Source organism: Gracilinanus agilis, chromosome 3 (assembly GCF_016433145.1).
Source record: "Gracilinanus agilis isolate LMUSP501 chromosome 3, AgileGrace, whole genome shotgun sequence".
Lineage (NCBI taxonomy): Eukaryota > Metazoa > Chordata > Mammalia > Didelphimorphia > Didelphidae > Gracilinanus > Gracilinanus agilis.
In genome coordinates this window covers 238175881-238195864 of record NC_058132.1, presented here as the reverse complement: position 1 = coordinate 238195864, position 19984 = coordinate 238175881, and the positions used below count along the sequence as shown (strand labels likewise).

At 35.3% G+C, this 19984-nt stretch overlaps 1 protein-coding gene across 1 annotated transcript in view; it reads left to right on the top strand.

Annotated features, from left to right (window-relative positions):
- The window catches only part of ITGA4 (integrin subunit alpha 4), an 88384-nt gene that overhangs the window by 31780 nt on the left and 36620 nt on the right, over nt 1–19984 (top strand). The window contains exons 7-15 of the mRNA XM_044666475.1: nt 1808–1893; nt 2776–2838; nt 2929–3066; nt 4717–4828; nt 12840–12934; nt 15195–15285; nt 16218–16263; nt 16664–16818; nt 19670–19824. Coding sequence (XP_044522410.1) covers nt 1808–1893; nt 2776–2838; nt 2929–3066; nt 4717–4828; nt 12840–12934; nt 15195–15285; nt 16218–16263; nt 16664–16818; nt 19670–19824 — 941 coding nt within the window. The remainder of the gene's footprint in view (nt 1–1807; nt 1894–2775; nt 2839–2928; nt 3067–4716; nt 4829–12839; nt 12935–15194; nt 15286–16217; nt 16264–16663; nt 16819–19669; nt 19825–19984) is intronic.

Here is a 19984-nt window from a genome sequence, read left to right as displayed (position 1 = left end):
TATACATATATGCATCCTGTGCTCAGAAATAATGACAAATTTGGAAGCAGTCTTAATTTTTTCCAGTGTAAAGTAATCTAATTCCATTGTATTTTAACATTTTCTCAATTACCTTTGAAATATATTTTAATGCTTTTAGTTGCCTTAGAAAAGTCTAAAAAAGAATGAGCATTATTTTAAGAAGCTATATGATCCATTTTTTATAAACCAAAGTTCAGAACAAATGCAAACATCTTATAGTAGTCTTCTTTATACTGGCATATCAACTGTCTGAACTGAAAGCTTTTCAGATGAATCCTAATTGAATTATTTTTGACTTTTAAATTACATTTTTCATTTACATGGAAACATTCCTACTATGATCCAAGTAATTATGTTGGCTCTAATGTGACAAATGTTGAGAGAACTGGCTGTTGGGGATTTTGTTTTCAATTTTTAGGTTCTCCCCTAAGTTATTCATTTTGTTGAAATAGGGTTTGCTGTTGGCAGGTATTCAAACTTCTAAGACAACATTGCGCTAACCAACAGGAAAGTCATTCTATTAGCATCTTTTATTATTATTATTATTAGTTCTTCTTGTCTATAAGGCAAATTTAACTTACCTGAAGTACTGGAAATAATACTCCTCAGCTAGTGATTACTAAGGAAATCTGTTTGTATAATTTACTGATTGACTGCAAACGTATGAGGCTAGGATAAACTTAGAAAGCATACTTCAGTTCTGAGGTATAAACACTTGAGTCTGGCTTACTCATATACTTTCAAGGGAATCTTATGGGAACAGATAATTATTTGAAAGTATTTCCCGTAGTTTTTTTCTGATCTAGGAATATGTAATAGTTACATATATTATTTCATTTGATAAAGAATTTGGGGCATGATTTGTTAATAGGATGAAATTACGCTCTTGTACCCTATGAGAGTGCATTGAGTTTTAGAGCTTTTTCCTTAGGGACAACTGACTAGACTTCTTGAATCTGTCCAGGAAATCTACAGATTTTAGTCATCTTAGACTCTAGTTACAGGATTAAGAAGGACTCTTTATGAGGGAGAATGGCTTCTGGGTAAATGGCATCATTATTCACATTGCCTTGTTAAAATGTCTGAATTGTAGACATTTCTCCAATAATGGTCATTTTTCTTTCTTTTTATTATCTTTCTGTGATCTAATATTTTTTGCCAAGAGAAATTTCTTTTTGGACTACCCTGATTTTCCCCAGGGCCCAGACCTTTAGTTCAAAATTATTATACATTGATGCATTGGTTTAATGATTGAAATAATTGGAAAAAATAATTATTTGACTCTGCATTTAATATTTTTTCACTTTAGTGAGTTTTTTTTTCAAAAATCAGAGTGAAGGCACTGCTTCAAAATAGAGGATTCGAAGTACAGCTGGGTGGCTCAGTGGATTGACAGAAAGGCCTAGAGATGGGAGGTCGTATGTTCAAATCTGGCCTCAGACACTTCTAAGTGTGTGACCCTGGGCAAGTCACTTAACCCCTATTGCCTAGCCTTTACCACTCTTCTGCCTTGGAACCAATATGCAGTATCGATTCTAAGATGGAAGGGAAGAGTTGTTTTTTTTTTAAGTCAAAATAAAGAATTCAAGAATATTTTGGTTTCCTAATTTAAAAAATGTGTTATTTTGTATGGCTCTGGTAGTAATCTAGGGAATGCAACACAGTGCAATCTCTTTTAAATTCAAAAAGATACATTTTAGTTTATCAAACTTCTGACTGTTTTATAGGGTTTAAAATTATATTCCCATAATGAATTTTTATTTTGATTTATATGTTCCCTCCCAAGGATATGCTGTTGGTGCTGGTCATTTTCGGGATCACCAGCATATAGAAGTTGTTGGAGGAGCTCCACAGCATGAACAGATTGGTAAGGTAAGGATTGTATTTTTAGCAGAGATTCAATATGGGTTGTGTTAGAAAGGTTGAAAAGAATGTGGCAGAAGGGAATTAAGAAGCCTTGAGGAATGACACCAAAGAGGATGGGAATTATACAACTGGTGAAAACATATATTGCATATGATTGATTTAACTTAGATGGTATTACTGTGTGTCTTGAACATGATGACTAAAAATTACTTTTCATATAAAGACTACATAATAGTCTCTAACAATGGAATATACTTTTTTACAATACCTCTAGATTCTATTTTGTTTTGTGTTTGGTCAGGCAGAATTTTTTCACTCTTTAAACATATTCAGCATTTCTCCCTTTTAGCAATAGTTTCACTTTATTATGCTATAACTAAATGAAGGTAGGTTGGGAATGTATTTTAATGGGTAAGTAGCATAGTGTAGAAATAAAAGTTAGTATTTATTAGTTTCAGGGCCCCTTACAGGTTGTATGAATGGAAGCTGGGAAGGAGTAGGAGGAAAGCAAATTCACTTCTATTTCTAGTTCTGCAGCCTTAGACCAGTCATCATCTTCCCTGCCCTTGATTTTGCCTTGATGTTGCAAAATTGGTGATGCAAAAATGAAGATAATGCCAGTTCTATCAGAGTAGGATCTCCTAAGAGAAAGCTAGTAAGTGTATTGGCAACATTAAGTGCTATACACAAATAAAATATTATTAGATGTTGGACAATTGGACAGTTAACCCTACTTTACCTCAGGTTATCAGTCTTAAGGTAAACTCCAGGTTTTTAACTTAGTTATTATCTCATTAAACAAATGGCATCCTAGGATGAATGAAAAGAGGATTTTACCTTATGTGAATATCATTTAAGGAATGTTTTTTGACTTTTTTAAAATTATAGGCATACATCTTCAGTGTTGAAGCAAGAGATCTAAATATATTGTATGAAATGAAGGGGAAGAAGGTAATGTACTCCTTTCTTTACATCCTGAGCTTTATGGCGATACTGCTTTTAAATCACTGTCATAACCAGGTTTGCTTTGACTTTGTACAGCTTGGTTCATATTTTGGAGCCTCAGTTTGTGCAGTGGATCTCAATGCCGATGGCCTCTCCGACTTACTTGTTGGTGCCCCTATGCACAGTATTATCAGGGAAGAAGGAAGAGTTTTTGTTTACATCAACTCAGGCTCAGTAAGTTATCTTTTAATGTCAGTCAGCAGTTACATTGAGATCTTTTATGGAACTATTAGGAAAATTGAAGAGCTGTTCCCTATTTTAGCCTAAAACCTATGATTGATTCGACTGAGAACTGTTTTCACCTGATTAAGTATTTTGTTGCTTACTTTAAGTGGGGTGCAGGTAATTGGTTGGTTGGCATAATTGGCCCTAACCCTTATGAGAGAACTTGCTAAAGAAAGAGCATGATATATTAATGTTTGCTTAATCATTTTTGTGTATGTTTCACCCCAAAACATTTACTTCTTTCATTTAATTATCTTTGTCTTTCTGTTGAAGTACAAAGGAGAAACCAAACACATCTTTCTCAAAATGGTTTTAAATTCTTTGGTTCGATTTATTGTTTATAGTAACCTGAAAAGATCATTGGAGGTTTTTGTCAAGAACTTTTGACTTCTGTCAGTAGAGGAAGTATATATTCTGATGAAATTGCAGACCTGTTGGTGCAATTTTGTCAAAATAAAATCCTTGAGAGAATTTTTAAAAATAAATCTATCTTTATTTTGTTTGATTTCAGTAGTGATAACAACTTTATAATATGGATTTCAAGAATTATGCAAATATATTTCTAACCTAGAGCTTAACAATTTTTGTTCAATTGTTCCTATGTTGAAGATTGTTCTCCTTGATAGAAAAAAAAAAAAGAAATGACAAAAGGGTTGAGTAGTTTTACATTCATTTCATTATCTCTTCCAATTACCCCATCCCTCTGCAATAATAATTCTCTTTTCATTCTTTGGTATTTTCCTTGTACCCAAAATAGTTTTTATTTTAAAAAATTCCTGTTGTTCATAACATTCCCTATCGGCTTTCATTCTTTTGAGTGTAGAATACCCAGAACTATATTTTATAGGATTACTTTCTCTTATTTTAACTTGCCCAGCTCCTATACATATCTTTTTTTCATGTCATCTTCACTGGTGCCGTTAGAAAACTTTCCTGTTTCTTCCTCCATTGTATTAATTTCATTTTTGCATTATGAGTTCATGAAAGTTTTCTATACCTCTAGGACCCACTTACTCCAGAGAATTTTAATCCTTAATGCCCTAATTCAGGGGTCAGCAACGTATGGCTCTCGAGCCATATCTGGCTCCACCTCCTGACCAGCCAGTCCAGGCAGAGCCCCAGGATGTGCCCCAGGGGGCCCTTCAGCCCCCGCCCCATATTCCAGCGCCTTCCACCTCCATCCTCCTCCTTCCCCAGGTGTTTATGGTGCTCACTGCCAAAAAGGTTGCTGACCATTGCCCTAATTTATCATTTTGCAGAGGTTTTTTTTTTTAATATTTGCCTTTCTCTTCCATATTATATGTGGACATGGTAACTTCCTCCCAAGTTACTATTTCTACTTTGGGATCCAGTTTCTCCTCATTAACCACAGTCATCCATAATAGCAGTTTTCCCAAAGCCCCTATTGAAATGCTTTGTGCACACTGCAATTCTAAAAACTACATACTCTAATAAAATTTATTGATTTTTAAATTGACAGCAAAACTCAATATGCATTTCCCTCTAGATTTTAGGGATTTAAAAAGCCATGTTCAAACAATCATATCAGATTACAACTGCAAAGTAAGGATCTATAATGACATTTTTTTCACCTTCTAGGAAGGAAAAATGAAAGAATTGGAAATTGAGCTAGTTGGAAGTGACAAACATGCTGCAAGATTTGGAGAATCCATACTAAATCTAGGGGATATTGATAATGATGGCTTTGAAGGTAATGATAAAGTAAATATTTCATGGCTAATTTCATCTTACAGAGTTATTTGTTAAATTGAATATTATTGTGCTTTGTTAGCTTCTATATGAGAGACTCAGGTTGCTATGCTTATTAAAGTTTTCGTATTTGTTTTATACAGTTTTTCTATTGTCTCCCTCACTATCAGCTGTTCTTTCTTGCCCCTGTTGGTATATAACTTGTCTTTCTAAATAAAAGGTCTGGGAGTACTTCTGTGAACTTAGTATCCAGCAGGGATGCGTCTACTCTTGTGCAGGAATAAAAGTATAATGCTTACTAGAGTTCTGAGAACAATCGTTTTAGAATTGGTAGATTTTTCCTTAAGAGATATGCAAATACCCGCTGTCAGACTTAATCTCTTCATTCTTCCTTATCCCCAGAATGATGTCTAGTTCTACTTTCATATATTTAGGCAGAAGCCAAACATACATATTATATATGTATTTTGTCTGTGTTTATCTATCTGTGGGTATCAGTTATTAAAATAAGGTTGTAAGGTAAGAATGCCCCAGATCACCAGCAAGATTCTTTATCAGGGCCAGATATCCTGATGTCTGAGTCAATTCTGACCAGTTTTCCCTTGGTAGAGAAAAGAAAAGGGGCTTGTCAGTGAATGTTGGAATGGAGAGAGTAGGTCAGTGCATTTCTCTGGTGGCCACAGAGCAGAGATGAGACTTCCAGTAGACTTCGAAGCAGGCTCCCCACAGTGGGAAACTTGTGCCGTTCAGCATGATCATTTTGAGTACTTTAAAGTATAGAAAGTATATGCTGATTCCAAAAGATATTTCCTCAAATAATTGTTTTTAATGCGGATCTCAGCAGTTAGGTGGGCACCAAATTAAATTCAAAATGGCATTTTCACAGGTTACTTTATGCCTCTTAATTCCATTGAATCTTTAATTTCTGAAGAATTCTGCACATCTCATTCTTCTTGTAATATATACTTGTGTTTTAGATCCTTACAGGGCTTATAGGCTGATGAGCACCAAAGTTATACCAGAATGCACCAATTTTTTGTTCAATAGCTTACATATCAGTTAACTGTTCTTACAAGGTTAAAAATCCCAGAATGACCTGGATTTTATTATTTCCTCTATGCCTTGTTCTCTTCCTTATTCCTTTTATTTTCCCCCATGGTGACAAGGGGAAGGATTTTGAATTGCCTATTTGAAGCAGGTGTGTAGGGTGGAGGGGTTAAGTAGGGAAAAAAAAGATGCCCTTTCCCTTTAATGTTTTCCTCACTGTAATCCATGACTTCTAGTCAAAATGTCTATACTTTTCTTCTACTGCTTTTTATGGCTGCCTTCTGTAGTAGAATTGTTACAAAATCAATTACTCTTCTGTAAAAAGAAAGTGAGAAAATCAACTGTATTTACTGTATCCAAATGATTTAATTCTAATGACTAGCATAGTAAAGAGAGTCGTGCTTAGCAAAGTGAAATTAGACATTTTCTGAAGAGGACACTAGTCTGGCTAGTATCCAGGGTTTGAACACCTGATGATGAGTTGGAGAAGGGTAGAGACTTTCTGTCATATGGTAGGCTTTTGTTACATAGTACCATATACATATAGGAATGTGATTTTGTTGCCATAGAATACTTCATCATCACTTTGATATTTTATAATTGACCTTAAATGAAAATTTTCAAATCATAGCCATATTCAGTTATTTTCGAAATGTAGTATGGTTTCAATTAATCAGGAAACACTTATTAAACACTTACTTTGTGGCAGGCACTGCATTAAATTGGAGTACAAAGAAAGGTACAAGCATGGTTCCTTTCACCAGGGAGTTCACCCTCTGAATGGGGGGATGGCATGCTAACAACAACTCTGTAGAACTATGTACAACCTAAATGGAAGGGAATCTTGTAGTGAGAATGGGGAGAACCAGAAAGGTCTCCTGTACTCAGTGAGATTGAAGCTATACCTTAAAGAAAGTCATATAAACCAGAACAGTGAAGTTTGGGGAGCTTAATTATTGTACTTCATAATTTTTTCTTCAAATATTTATTATGTGCCCATTTTGTAGAGTGCTGGCTGACCTATATGACAAAGCCTGAGTACAGTTGTTCTCAAGTAAATACATAAGCTAAAGGAGGGAAGAAAAAAGAAAATTCAAAAAAAGTTTTCAGTTATTTATCTGTGGCTTTAGTATATGTAATGCTTAGTTCAGTTCAATACAACAGATATTTTAAAATACTTTTTATATGAGAAGCCACTCTTTTACTTGTGGGAGATACAAAGACAAAAATAAAACAAGTCCTATTCTCAAGGAGCTTATATTTTTCCAGGGAAATACAACACACACAGTTAAATACAATGAACTTTAAAAACTTGAGAAAATCAAGACAAGCTAAATGGAGAAGTAGAGAAAGTTGTGTCTGATTTGAGTCTTGAAGAAAGATGGGAATTCAGAGAGAGAGAGAAGATGATAATGAATCTTGTGCATTGAAGACAGCTCATACAAAAGCTAGAATGCATGTGATGCAAGAAAGAAAGGTAAATTGGAACCAGATTGTTGGGAGTCTTAACACTAACCAGGAGAAGTTTATATAATTCACCTTAAAGATATTAGGAAACCACTAAAGGTTATACTGAAGAGGAAATTCATGTGGTCATACCTGGATCTTATGAAGATTATCTTCTGTTTGTATGAAGGATAAATTAGAAAATGTCTGATAGATTGGAAGCAGGGAGACTAATTAAGAAATTATTATGGGGGCAGCTGGGTGGCTCAGTGGATTGAGAGCCAGGCCTAGAGATGGGAGGTCCTAGGTTCAAATTTGGCCTCAGACACTTCCTAGCTATGCGATCCTGGGCAAGTCACTTAACCCCCATTGCCTTACCGCTCTTCTGCCTTGGAACAAATACATAGTATTGATTCTAAGACAGAAGGTAAGGTATTTTTTTAATTATTATTATGAAAAAGCAGGAACTATTTCAGTTTTTTCCCAGCTCTTAGCACATAGAAAGCTCTTAATAAATTTACTTTAGTTATTCACTCAAAAATTATTACAGTAACCTACATGGTAGTTGATGGCACCCAGAATTAGGACTTTTGTCCTGTGAAGAGAGAGAAGAGAACAAATATGAGAGATTACAAGGTTTTGCATTTGTTTTGATGGGGGACTCGGGAAGAGGGAAAAATCCAGTCTCATGAATATGAGTGGTTGTGAGGATGGGACCCTTAAAAGAAAGAGGGAAAAACCTAGGGGTGGGGTTTAAGATTAGGGGAAAAGATGATGAGTTCCATTTTAGAGATATATTAAGTTTGATGTCTTCATGTGGACATGTTTAGCAGGCTATTGGTTTTAAGGGGCTGGAGTTCATGTGAGAAATTATGGCTGAGTATTTGAAATTTATTTGAAAATTTTTTGTGAAGAAATATCTCTTTTCACAGATAATTTTCAAATCTATATATTCAACCATAATTTCTGATAACAACCAGATCCATGGGAACTAATGACATTACCAAGGAAGAGAAGAGAGATCAAAAAAAGAAGGGAAGAGAGAAAATCTAGGAGGAGATGATTGGTTCATACTGTTAGCACCCAACAGAGTTTGGAAGGACTGAGAAAAGGCTTTTGGATTTAGAACTTAAAAGATTGTTGGTAAACTCTGAAAGAACAATAGAAAGATAGTATCAGAAGGCTGATACTGAGAGGTTGGAAAATTAGTGAGTGCTGAGAAGGCATTGAGAATATGCAGCTCTTTCCAGGACACATTTGGTAAAGGGGAGGTAAGATAGATGATATATTAAGAGGATGGCAGAATCCACTTAATGTTCTTTTTTAAGTATGGAAGATCTGAGTGTATTTTTTAAGTGGTAATACATGAGGCAATACAAAGGGGAAAATTGAAGGTGAGTGGATTGGGAGAGAGAGGGAGAAAAAAGAGAGGGTAGAGAGAGGGAGAGAGAGAGGGGTGAGAAGGAAGGGAGAGGGAGGCAGAAAGAGTGAGGAGGGGGAGAAAGAGGGAGAGCGAAGAAGGAAAGAGAGAGAGAATTAAGAGAGAATTATCTAAAAAGAGACGAAGGTGTATAGAACATTAAAAGTACTCACTCCCTCAAAAACTAGAACAAAAGAGCAGAATGGATGCTCGAAAATGTAAGGTAGTTTGAGCTTTGAAGCTGAGGAAAAAAGAGACCTAGCCGATACCTCAGTTTTCTTAGTAAAGTAGAAGACGACATTATTATCTGAAAGCCAGGGTTAGAGTATTATAAAGGCTTTATGAAGTTAAGAAAGGTTTGTTCACAGCTGATGTGGGCAGCATAATAGTCAAAGAAGAATAAAAGATTTGTTGTGAAAGTGAGGACCTATTAGAAATTGGGTGGGGTAAGTCAAGATCTGTCATTTTGTTGTAACCTTTCCCACAAATGCAGAAAGAAAATTCATTTGTAACTTTGAGTTTTAGAGTGTTGCTCGTGGGAATGGGAGAGGATAAGAAATCTTCCCATGATCACATGGCATATACAAGTAAAATGTATGTGTTTTTAACATATATATATATATATATCCACACCCTAATATGCTCTGTGTCCATCTCCCTCTCTTTCTCTATCTTTCTGTTGCTCTCTTTATATGTGTGTGTGTGTGTGTGTGTGTGTGTATATATATATATATATACACACACATATATATATATATAAAATCTCTAACTATATCACTATCTCTATGTTTATATATATCTACATCAATCCATATGTATCTTCTATCTGCTGTGACATACTGCCTCCCATTTGAGGTTTGAGTAGATTTGGTTGGGCATATTTGATGCATATGGCTTTCTAGATCTCATGGCCTTTATCAGGCTGGGAGTTGGAAAAAAAGAAGGCAGATGGTAGGAGGAATGCAACATTGGGTCTCAGCAGGACATGGATGGAAATAGAGCAAAAGCAAGGAATTCCATGGTAAATGTGTTGAATATAGTTAACAATATAATATGTTAAGTTAAAATTGTTAAGCATAGGGTCAAGAGTATGAAGAGAAGAAAATGAGGCCAAAGCATGGAGAAATGAGAACTTGTAGCTCATTTCCGTTATCCTTATCTTGTAAATCATTACTTATTGTTTCTGTATGAAGCTTACCTAATCCCGTTACCTACATCATTTACCCTATAAATTGTAGACCCCAACCCCTTAAACTTTGTCAGCTCTCTAAGAGACTGACTGTGTGGTTCTTAGTTGGCACAGACCCTCCAATAAACCCAGGACACATCCCTCGCATCCCAGTTCGGGCGACCTGTAAACAGTTTCCAGAGCTGTCCTCTGACAAGAACTTCCTGAAGTTCAGGATCTCGTGGGTTTCTAAGTCTTCTTTGGTACAAGCTTCCTAATCTTCTGCCCCATTAAGTTTCATGTTCTTTGGTGAATTCCTAGCCATTTCAGATGATGATATGTGACCAGGTCTTCAGGAGCTAGACTGTAGACTCATTCCAAGGTGATAGGGCGTAAGGTGTATTGAGAAGAAACCTTTTAGATAGAGCAAGGACTTAACTTTTGGAGACCCTGAGTACCTGGCAACAAGCCTCTCTCAAGACCCACTGGCTCCCCATGTTACTGTCTAGCAAGAGACAAACACTTTTTTTATGTTTAGAGGACACGGAAAATTTTTTCCTTAGGTTCCATAAGCTAATATGACACATTTATCAGTCAAATCCAGTACTTAATCTCAGAATTCTTAGAAAGTTAGATTCTGTTCATGTGTATGTCAGAGCTTACAAGTGAATGATGCCTTCAGCAGGAAAGGAGTAATTTGGAAAGTTGTTGATTAGAGGCTTATTTATTCTTCTTCTCTGAAGGCTCATCATTTATTTATTTTAAGTAAGATGTTTTGCCTTAATTGACGTCATTAGTGCCCATGAATAAATAAAACTATGCTTGAATTTCCATACACATAGCATTTCACAGCAGGGATCCAGGCTAAGTCAGCATTTAAATTGATTTACACCAGCTTTCAAGGCGTAAGATCCTTACTTAAGCAAATGATTATCCTTCATCCTTCAATATTTCAAGGATTTCTTATTTCATTGGTGTGGCTCTTCTCTGTACCTACCTACATAAGCCCTTTGTAAATTAATAGTAAACTGGAGAACTGAGTTACTAAACTCACCAACCTAGTGATGAGGTGGGACATGTAGTCTCTCACTGGGGGCATACTCAAAGCTTTTCCAGTGTGGTAAAACCTGTAAGAGCTTGTAATCTCTTATAGCTTTCAAGAACCCAGAGTTGTTTCTGAATCTTAATGGGATTTAAAGTAGCTATATAATGAAGATACTCTTTGTAATAAAAATATAAACAGAGCCCTTAGTTTATGCAATTGTTACTTGTCCTCAATAATAGATATGAGCTACTTGCTCATCCTCATTTTGTGTGTATATGTTTATGTATTTGTATTACTATTCGCGCAGCTCCTCAGGATGTCTCTCCACTCACATGTGGACTCAAGAAAAACTATCTTAAATTTGATAACATCCTCTCTGCTAGGTACATCATCTTTGCTGGACATCTTGTCTTTCCTGTTCATATTTTTCAGAACACTATGTATTTCTGCCTATGTTGTTGATAAACCAAGCCTTTCTTTGTTCCAGTCTCCCGAGCTTTAGTTCTTTAGAGACATTTGCTATTCACTTCTATTTCTAAAAATGCAGTAATGTGAAAGCCATTCCCTGATTAGAAAAGGCCACTTTTTTATTAGTCTCTATTTAAGACTTTGAGCTACCACACATACCTCATTAAGGGTAACCAATACAAGGCAAGCCGGAGTATTCCATGATAAAATTATTCGGGGGTATTTTTGGATTGATTGTGTTTGATGTTGATTTGAAGTGCATCATCACAGACAGTGATCCAACTTGGCAGAGGTTAATGGTAAATTCTGTTAAACCTCTTATGGGGATCTTGTGTTCCCAAATAGGTAACTCTTCCCACCCTCCCTCTCCCCAATGTAGCCCCTCAGGAACTTTGTTGATGGTAATGCTATGAGGTCCACTATAATTCCAAGATCCTTACTTCTTAATATACATATGAAGTTGTGGAAGAATAGATAGTAAGAGAAGTCATAGTCCTTTCTCTTCCCAGCCTGCTTCCTATGTATAATAGGAAATTTGATTTTGCTTTATATTTTAGCTAGTTATATTCTATCTTATTCTCTCCATCCATGCATCAATTGTTTTTTTTTTAAACCCTTGTACTTCGGTGTATTGTCTCATAGGTGGAAGAGTGGTAAGGGTGGGCAATGGGGGTCAAGTGACTTGCCCAGGGTCACACAGCTGGGAAGTGGCTGAGGCCGGGTTTGAACCTAGGACCTCCTGTCTCTAGGCCTGACTCTCACTCCACTGAGCTACCCAGCTGCCCCTTCTTATTTATAATTTGAAAATTTTCAAATCATAGCCACTTAATAATACATTTTTCAGTTATGGTAACATAGTTTGATATTTATATGGCAAAAATCTGTTTTATGTCATTTACATTTTAACTACTTAAATGATTCAAGATATATAATCTTTTAGGACAGATTTTATAGATTTTAAATCTTTCCTTTTTAGGAAAGATTGCATGGCATGGTGGACAGAGCTGGATTTGGAGTTAGGAAGAATAAGGTTCAAATTTTGCTTCAGATACTAGCTATGTGACTGATCAGGTCAGGTTCTCTGAGCCTCAGTTTCCTCACCTATAAAATGGGGATAAAAATAGCACCTTGCTTACAGGGTATTTGCTAGGATCAAATGAGATAATATAGGAAAAGTACTTTGTAATCTCTCTGTGAATGGGAGTCTCTGTGAATGGGAGAAGTTATTATTAAGCCATGTTGGCATTTGATCTGTGTTTGCCTAAGGGAATGTTTATTCCTTTTTTTAGTTTGAACTAAAATTCAATAAAGGTCAGTCATCAAAATTAGCATAATCACAGGCTAGTATTTCATAACTATGTGGTTATTTTTGCCCCTATCTTTCCTAATAATATTTGTTTCTTTTACTGCTTCTGTAGATGTTGCCATTGGGGCTCCTCAAGAAGATGATTTACGTGGTGCTATTTATATTTACAATGGCAGAATAGATGGGATATCACCATCCTTTTCACAGGTAAGTTTTCTGGTTTTTTTCCTAAAGGCATTGGCAGTAAAAATTTTCTTTAAATTATTAATATTACTACACTTGAGGGAGAAAATGTGTTAGGGGGAAGGGAAGGATAAAAGAAGAAGGAAGAAGAAACAGAGCAGAAAGGAGAGGAGGGGAAGGAAAGAGGAGCAGAGAAGGGAAGAGAAGAGAAAGGAGGGATGAGAAAGTGAAGAAATATAATGAGAAAGGAAAGAAGAGAGAAAGAGAGGAAAGTCAGAGAGAATGAGAATAAATTGCTTCCTAGGGAAAGCTATCAAATCAAATTAGAAAACCTGTGTTTCAATCCTGTTTCTGGAGGCTCGGCAAAGTGACTTTAGCTTTACAGTCTCCTCTGTAAAATAAGAGAATTAAGGGATGAGATTACTTCCAAGATATCTTACATCCTTAACATTCTTGTTTTGTGTTGACTTATATGGTTCTGTCAATTTGTAAAACAAACATAAAATGGGCCCACCATTTATTGGAGAAGTGATAGAAATTCAATATTTGTAGAGCCTATGAATCAATCAACAAACATTTGATAAGTGCCTTCTGTGTGCCAGGCACTTTACTCTTTGGAGTCTGGGGATTAAAAAGAAGAAATAACTCCTGCCATCAAGGAATCTACATTTTATTAGATTTTGAATCACTTACATCAACACAATTTTAAAAAAATAGACCCCCTCTACTTAGATTCTGGTTCCTCTTGATAAATTGTGGTTCCTCACAGAAAAAGCAGAGCGATATATGTACTTGTGTTAAAAGAAAATACTTATGAAACATTTACTATTTTGTTAGACATCCAAGAAGTAAGGCAATTTAGCATTTTTCTTAGTGGATAGATGTCTGTCCTTGGAGTCAGGAAGACTTGCTTCAGGCGCTCCCTTTAATACAAACTTTGTATGATCATGGGAAAGTTACTCAACAGTTTAGTGGCCCACAAAACTTTTCTTGAGACTTTTCAGTTTTAGATGAGCTGCTGATCTATAATACTGGAGAGAATTTTCTCACCAGGAGATCCCTATGCTAATAAAGCACGATAAAAAAACATAATTTCCAAAAAAATCAAGTTCAAATATGATTTAGTTATAAATTAAGAAATAGTCAGTACTCATGTAACTGACTTAACATGCAGAAACTTTCACTAAGATTTCAAAATCCCTCATTTTATCTCTATATTTATAATTGCTTTTTTAAGAATGGAGGACATGAGAAGAAGGTAGGCTCCAAAAATGGCGGCTTACTCCAATTTCAAGAAGAAAGACTTACTCCAAGAATAATGATATAAAAGTGGAAGTTGAGACTAAAGAGAACTTTTTGATGTGCAGAATATTCAAATAGGGCCCTACATGAAAGTGAATGATTTTGAATTTTTGATTGATGTGATATGTGTCTTCTGTCATGACATGGGAAATATGGAAATATGTGTACATAAGATACAAGCTAAATCATACTATTCACTTCCTGGGATGGGGCACAGGGAGGGAGAGAATCTTAATCACAAAATACCAGAAAACAATTGTCAAAAATTGTATCTATGTGTAATTGAACAAAACAGAATTCATTAAATGAGAAGAAAATGAATGATTTGTTTACTATATGTACATGTGACCCAAAAGACCATTTTAAAAAATTGGCAAATAGTCCAGAGAAGCTTTGATGGGATGTAAATTCAGAAAAAATCTCTAATTTAAATCAGTATCTAGAAATTGAAACAGGACTTAAAGATTAACTTCAAGATATCATATTTAGCACAGATTGTTTTTGTCAGCTCTCGTTGAAAACAATCCAGCTAAATATGATAGTTCTTAGCCAGTTCTTGGGTAAAAAAATGATAATATTATAATAATAGCTAACATTTACATAGTGCTTACTGCCAGGCACTATGCTAAGTGCTTTGCAAATATCTCATTTGATCAAGAGCCTTCTCATAGTCCCTAGCTGCCTCTGTTTAGCTGTTGTGACTAATAGGGTGCATGTAGGGGTGAAGTGGGGTAAAAAAGACAGAAAGGCATCTGTTGAGTGTTCTATACTCTGAAACTATTCCTTTTCACACTTTTGGAAGTAATTTTTATTGGAATGAGTATTCATTTTTTACTGTCATGAGATTTGAGAATTCTTAGATTTCATGTCAATAAAAGTACCATGGAAAGAGGACATCTTGGAGTCAGAATTAATTCATTATTTCTTTTCGGAGATGAGGCTTTCCAAAACATCTCCCCATGCAGTTCTCCTGTTTTTACAGAGAATCGAAGGACTTCAGATCAGTCAGTCCCTACGCATGTTTGGACAATCAATATCTGGAGGCATTGATGCAGATCATAATGGATATCCAGGTGAATGAAAATATTTGTTTTAGAAATATAAATAAGTTGGTTGGTGAAAGGTGTTCTGTCATGAAATTATACAGAACTCACACCTGGGAAATCTTTAACTTAGTCAAGATTTTTCCCACTTAAAAATTGTTATTGAATTCCAAGAATGCAAATATTTTCTTCAAAATAACTGCGCATCTCTGGAAGAAGTCTAGCTTTCTCCTCAACTTTATGGTCTTAACTCTTTTAGTGCAATGGAAAGAGAATTGGTTTGAGATCAGATGACCTGGGTTTTCTCTCTTTCTCTCCTTTTATGCAAGTCACTTAACTTTAAGCCATAGTTTCCTTAATCCAAAAAATGGGGCAGTGGAACTAGAAAATTTCCCAGGCCCCTTCCAATTCTCAATACTGAGTTCCTTTGACCTAAGTTTGTATCCTGGTACTATGTTTATGACCTTAGAAAATCACCTGTCTTACCTGGGCCTCAGTTTTTATCAACTATTAAATGTAGACTTGATGATTTCTAAGGACTTTTTCAGCCCTAAATCTATGAACTTATGGTCCTATTTGAACAGAGGGCTTTGAAAGAACCAAGAAGCAGATACTCATATTAAAGAGTTATTAAACATTCATAAGATGAGACCAGGAAGCAAGAGAGAGAATAATTCTGTGTGGAAATTTCAAGCCCCATGGTTGAATATTAATTCAATTTTAAAAGTTCTTTAATGTATTACAGATATGTAGCATGATAGGAATGAGGATTGCTCTAAATGAGTTGATTTAAGAAAAACACATTGATGTATTCTGAGATGTTACCATGTCACATCTAATTAATTATTTGTTAGTTTTGATATAGTGAAAAGGCGACTATACTATACAGTATTTATGTCTGAAAAATAGTTCCTTTTGACTAATGGTGATCACCAATCTGTGTCCACTTTTCCCCCTTCCAGATGTAGCAGTTGGTGCCTTTTGGTCCGATTCTGCTGTGGTGCTGAGGTGAGGTTGATAATATTTCAGTGCTTAAAGACAATTGCCCTTAATTGTAAATGATGAGAGACAGTTTTCAAAATCAGCAAAGTGATTGTGACCTCTTCATGCTCTTTATGGTATTCTGAAATTCAATTCATTGAACTTGAAGATTTTTCACCAGAATTGCATGCCTACAGAAGTGTCTTCAAGCAGAATTAAAGTATTTTAATGAATTTTAAGTGAAGTATTAATTTAGGTTCAGTGCATGAAACAATTATCTGTATAGGTATATGAAATGGAGATGTATATGAAATCATGACTGCCACTCGTTCTTTTTAAGGCATTATTCTTATTCTTATTCATTATTATATTATAGTCATTATACATTATTCTGTAATTAAAATTGTTCACCTTATTTCCTTTGTAGGACAAGACCAGTAGTGATTGTTGAGGCTTCTTTAAAACATCCTGATACAGTGAACCGAACTAAATTTGAATGTATTGAAAATGGACAACCTTCTGTATGCATGGACCTGACCCTCTGCTTTTCATACGGAGGCCGAGAGGTCCCAGGCTATATTGGTAAGTATTTAATGCATGAATAGCTGCTTACCACTGTGCCACTTAAGTACTTGCTAAATACTATCATTCCTGATGTATCAAGAGTCCTTTGAAAGCAGATAATTAATCACTGTATTATTCTTGATCTGTATCTTTTCCCTCCAAATTCCCTGTCCTTAAGAGGCAAATGGGTGATGAAGAAGAGGTTGCCATAAAGGTTCCCTAAGTGAAGCCCAAGGAGAAGGATCCTCTCACAAATTTGTTGTAGATCAACCAATTTTGAGAGTATCTAGGAAGTCTGTTATTAATGGAAAGATGTCACCAAAGCTCACTTGTTGTAGGCTGCCATATTTTGCCTCCAATGGGCTGGACTGAAGAGATGGATAGATGGGAGTGAAGTGTTTTGATATGGACCAGCCTGTTTTTATCATTGAAGCTTTGATGGGATGTAAATTCAGAACAAATCTCTAATTTAAATAAAGAACAGCCTGCTTCTTAATGATTTATTATGACAACAAATCATCTTCTGGGAGTGGAGCCAGTTATATTCTAAATAGCCAGTTCAAAGTTATAGATACTAGTAGTAGGAGAGCACTGATGTGAATAATCCAAAAATCATTTCTGCTTGACTTTGAAATATATTATGAATTTCATAGATAATGATTTAATATTCATACAAAAAATCTGATGATTTATATTCCTAATCATTTCACATTTAGGCCAATATTAAAAGTAGTTTGAATTATTTGAGAAGACATGATAGAGGATAGTAATGTGTATATGTGTCAGCCTGTGTTTGTACAAATAATTCACAAACTTTGTAGTTTACACATAGCTAATTAAAAGTTGACAGTAATAATCAAAAGTTACCATTCCAGCCCAGAGATTGGCTTAAATGACCATTTGGTATGTGAGAGCAAAAAGAAATACTATGGCTTTGTGTAATTAATTAGATAATATCTAGTGTTTTCTTTTGCTCTCACATACAGAATTGAGAAAACTGAGACCCAGAGGGTGAAATGATGGGCCTAAAGCTACATAGCAAGTTAGAGGCAGAGCCAGGACCTGGAGCAGCTAACACTGACTAATTTCTCTGTGACTACCCACTTTCACTACTGATACAGCTAATATTAAAAGAGATTGATGATTAAATAAGATAATATTTTCAAAGCAAAATACCTGGAATGGAGTAAGCACTCTATGTGCTTACTTCTTTCCCTCTTCTAACACATAGAAGGTCAAAAGAAAAAAATTAGTCATAGTTAAATTTTAATGAGATATGGCAAGAACAATCCTCATATTTCTCATATATGCCCATTCTTGGTAGATCAGATGCAATGCTAGTGGTTGTCTGAAAACATCCTAGTTACATACTTCTTGCTAGTTTCCCTGACAGGAACATGGGTGAACTTCAGTAAGGGCTATAGGAAGGAAAGAAAAAAGGAAGGGAGGGAGGGAGGAAAGAAGAAAAAAGAAAGGAAGGAAGGAAAGGGAGGGAGCAAGGAAGAAATGAGGGAAATATTTGTTCATTGCTTACTATTTGCCAAGGACTGTGCTAAATGCTTTACAAATACTTTCTCATTTGATTTTCAAAGGTAGGTGCTATTATTTTAAACATTTTATAGTTGAGGAAACCAAGACAAACAGAAAACAGATTCTTTGTCAAGCTGTAGTCAGAATTGCCATTTGGAGGGGGTGGGTTGTCCCAGAATGAATGACATGGCAACCCATAAAAGCCAGTGAAAGTGAAGTTAGATTCTGGCTCACCATATTTGATTTTTTTCTTTTGTGACAGTTCTTTCTTTCTTTTGTACCCTGCTTTTATGGTCCCAAATGCTACCCCCAGATCTCATATATTACTCCCACATTGCCACATAACTATCTTTTTGTAATTGTTTGAGAAGGGCTCTCAGGGAGACCATGCCTGAGGGAGATACCTTGAATAAAACTAGCACTTTTTATGTCTTACTGGTAGCAGTTTGTTCTACTTTCTTCATTCCCTTCTTGCCTGCTATCTTATTACATTTGATGAATTGGTTCATAGTCTTGTTTACCTAAAAAAGCTTCCACTAAACTTAAATTTGCAAACTTTAGTTTTTGCCCAGAAGTACTTGGCCTCTGTTGTTATAACTAGAATGAACTGACATGATTGTTTTTGTGTTCTAAATAGGAAAGAAAGAAGATGTAGCTCTCTGGTAATTGATGGGAGTAAATGTTTGTTGTGTACCTACTTTGGTACATATCAGTTCTTGGAAAAAGTGAGTGGGATGATTAGGTTACTCCCCAAATATAAACTAGCGTTTTGGAAAATGTGTTAATTTTTTTCAGATTCCCTGGAGGGAATGATGACTCAAGTGCATTAAATGGTACTGTAGATTTCCACTCAAGAGGATGATTTACTTAGTTTGGAAAGATAAGGATAGATCTCTTTTACAGTTCACAAAACTTGTTATTTCTATAGGGCATGTCTGGCCTAGTAGAAATTAATAGAAAAATATATTTTACTCATTTAATATTTCTTTTTGTTTAAATTTTACCTGAAATTTTTTGATATTAAAGTAGATTTTTCTTAGGATAGTTGAACCCTCTTTGATTTGTAGATGCATATCTACTATGCTTTGCTTAACATAATTTGTGATCAGTCACCATTTTTAATGAAACAATATGTAAATTTTGAGTAGGCCTTTTAACTATTTCTCTTAAATTCCAAGTGTTTTCAAAAGTCCATTTGATGAAGGATGGAAGATATTTATAATATTCAGGGTAACATTAATTAGAATTATTAGTGATAGTAATAATGAAGCTTACAGATTCCTTGATATTATTTTTGGAGGATTGATGGCTCATAAGTATTCTTTCTTTGATATTGCAGTTTTGTTTTATAATGTGAGCCTGGATGTGAACAGAAAAGCCGAGACCCCATCAAGATTTTACTTTTCTTCTAATGGAACATCTGATGTGATTTCAGGAAGCATCAACGTATCCAATATTACCAAAAACTGCAGGAAGCATCAGGCATTCATGCGGGTAGCGTGACCTATTTTCTATTACTAATACCCTAAAATGTAAGCCCAGTTATACCTCATCAAAGTATATGTTTTGTAGGATGTGATCCAATGAAATTGCTCTTCTCCTGTAGGCTACAAAAGTGAAATGCTATCATATGCATAATATGGTTTTATGTTAT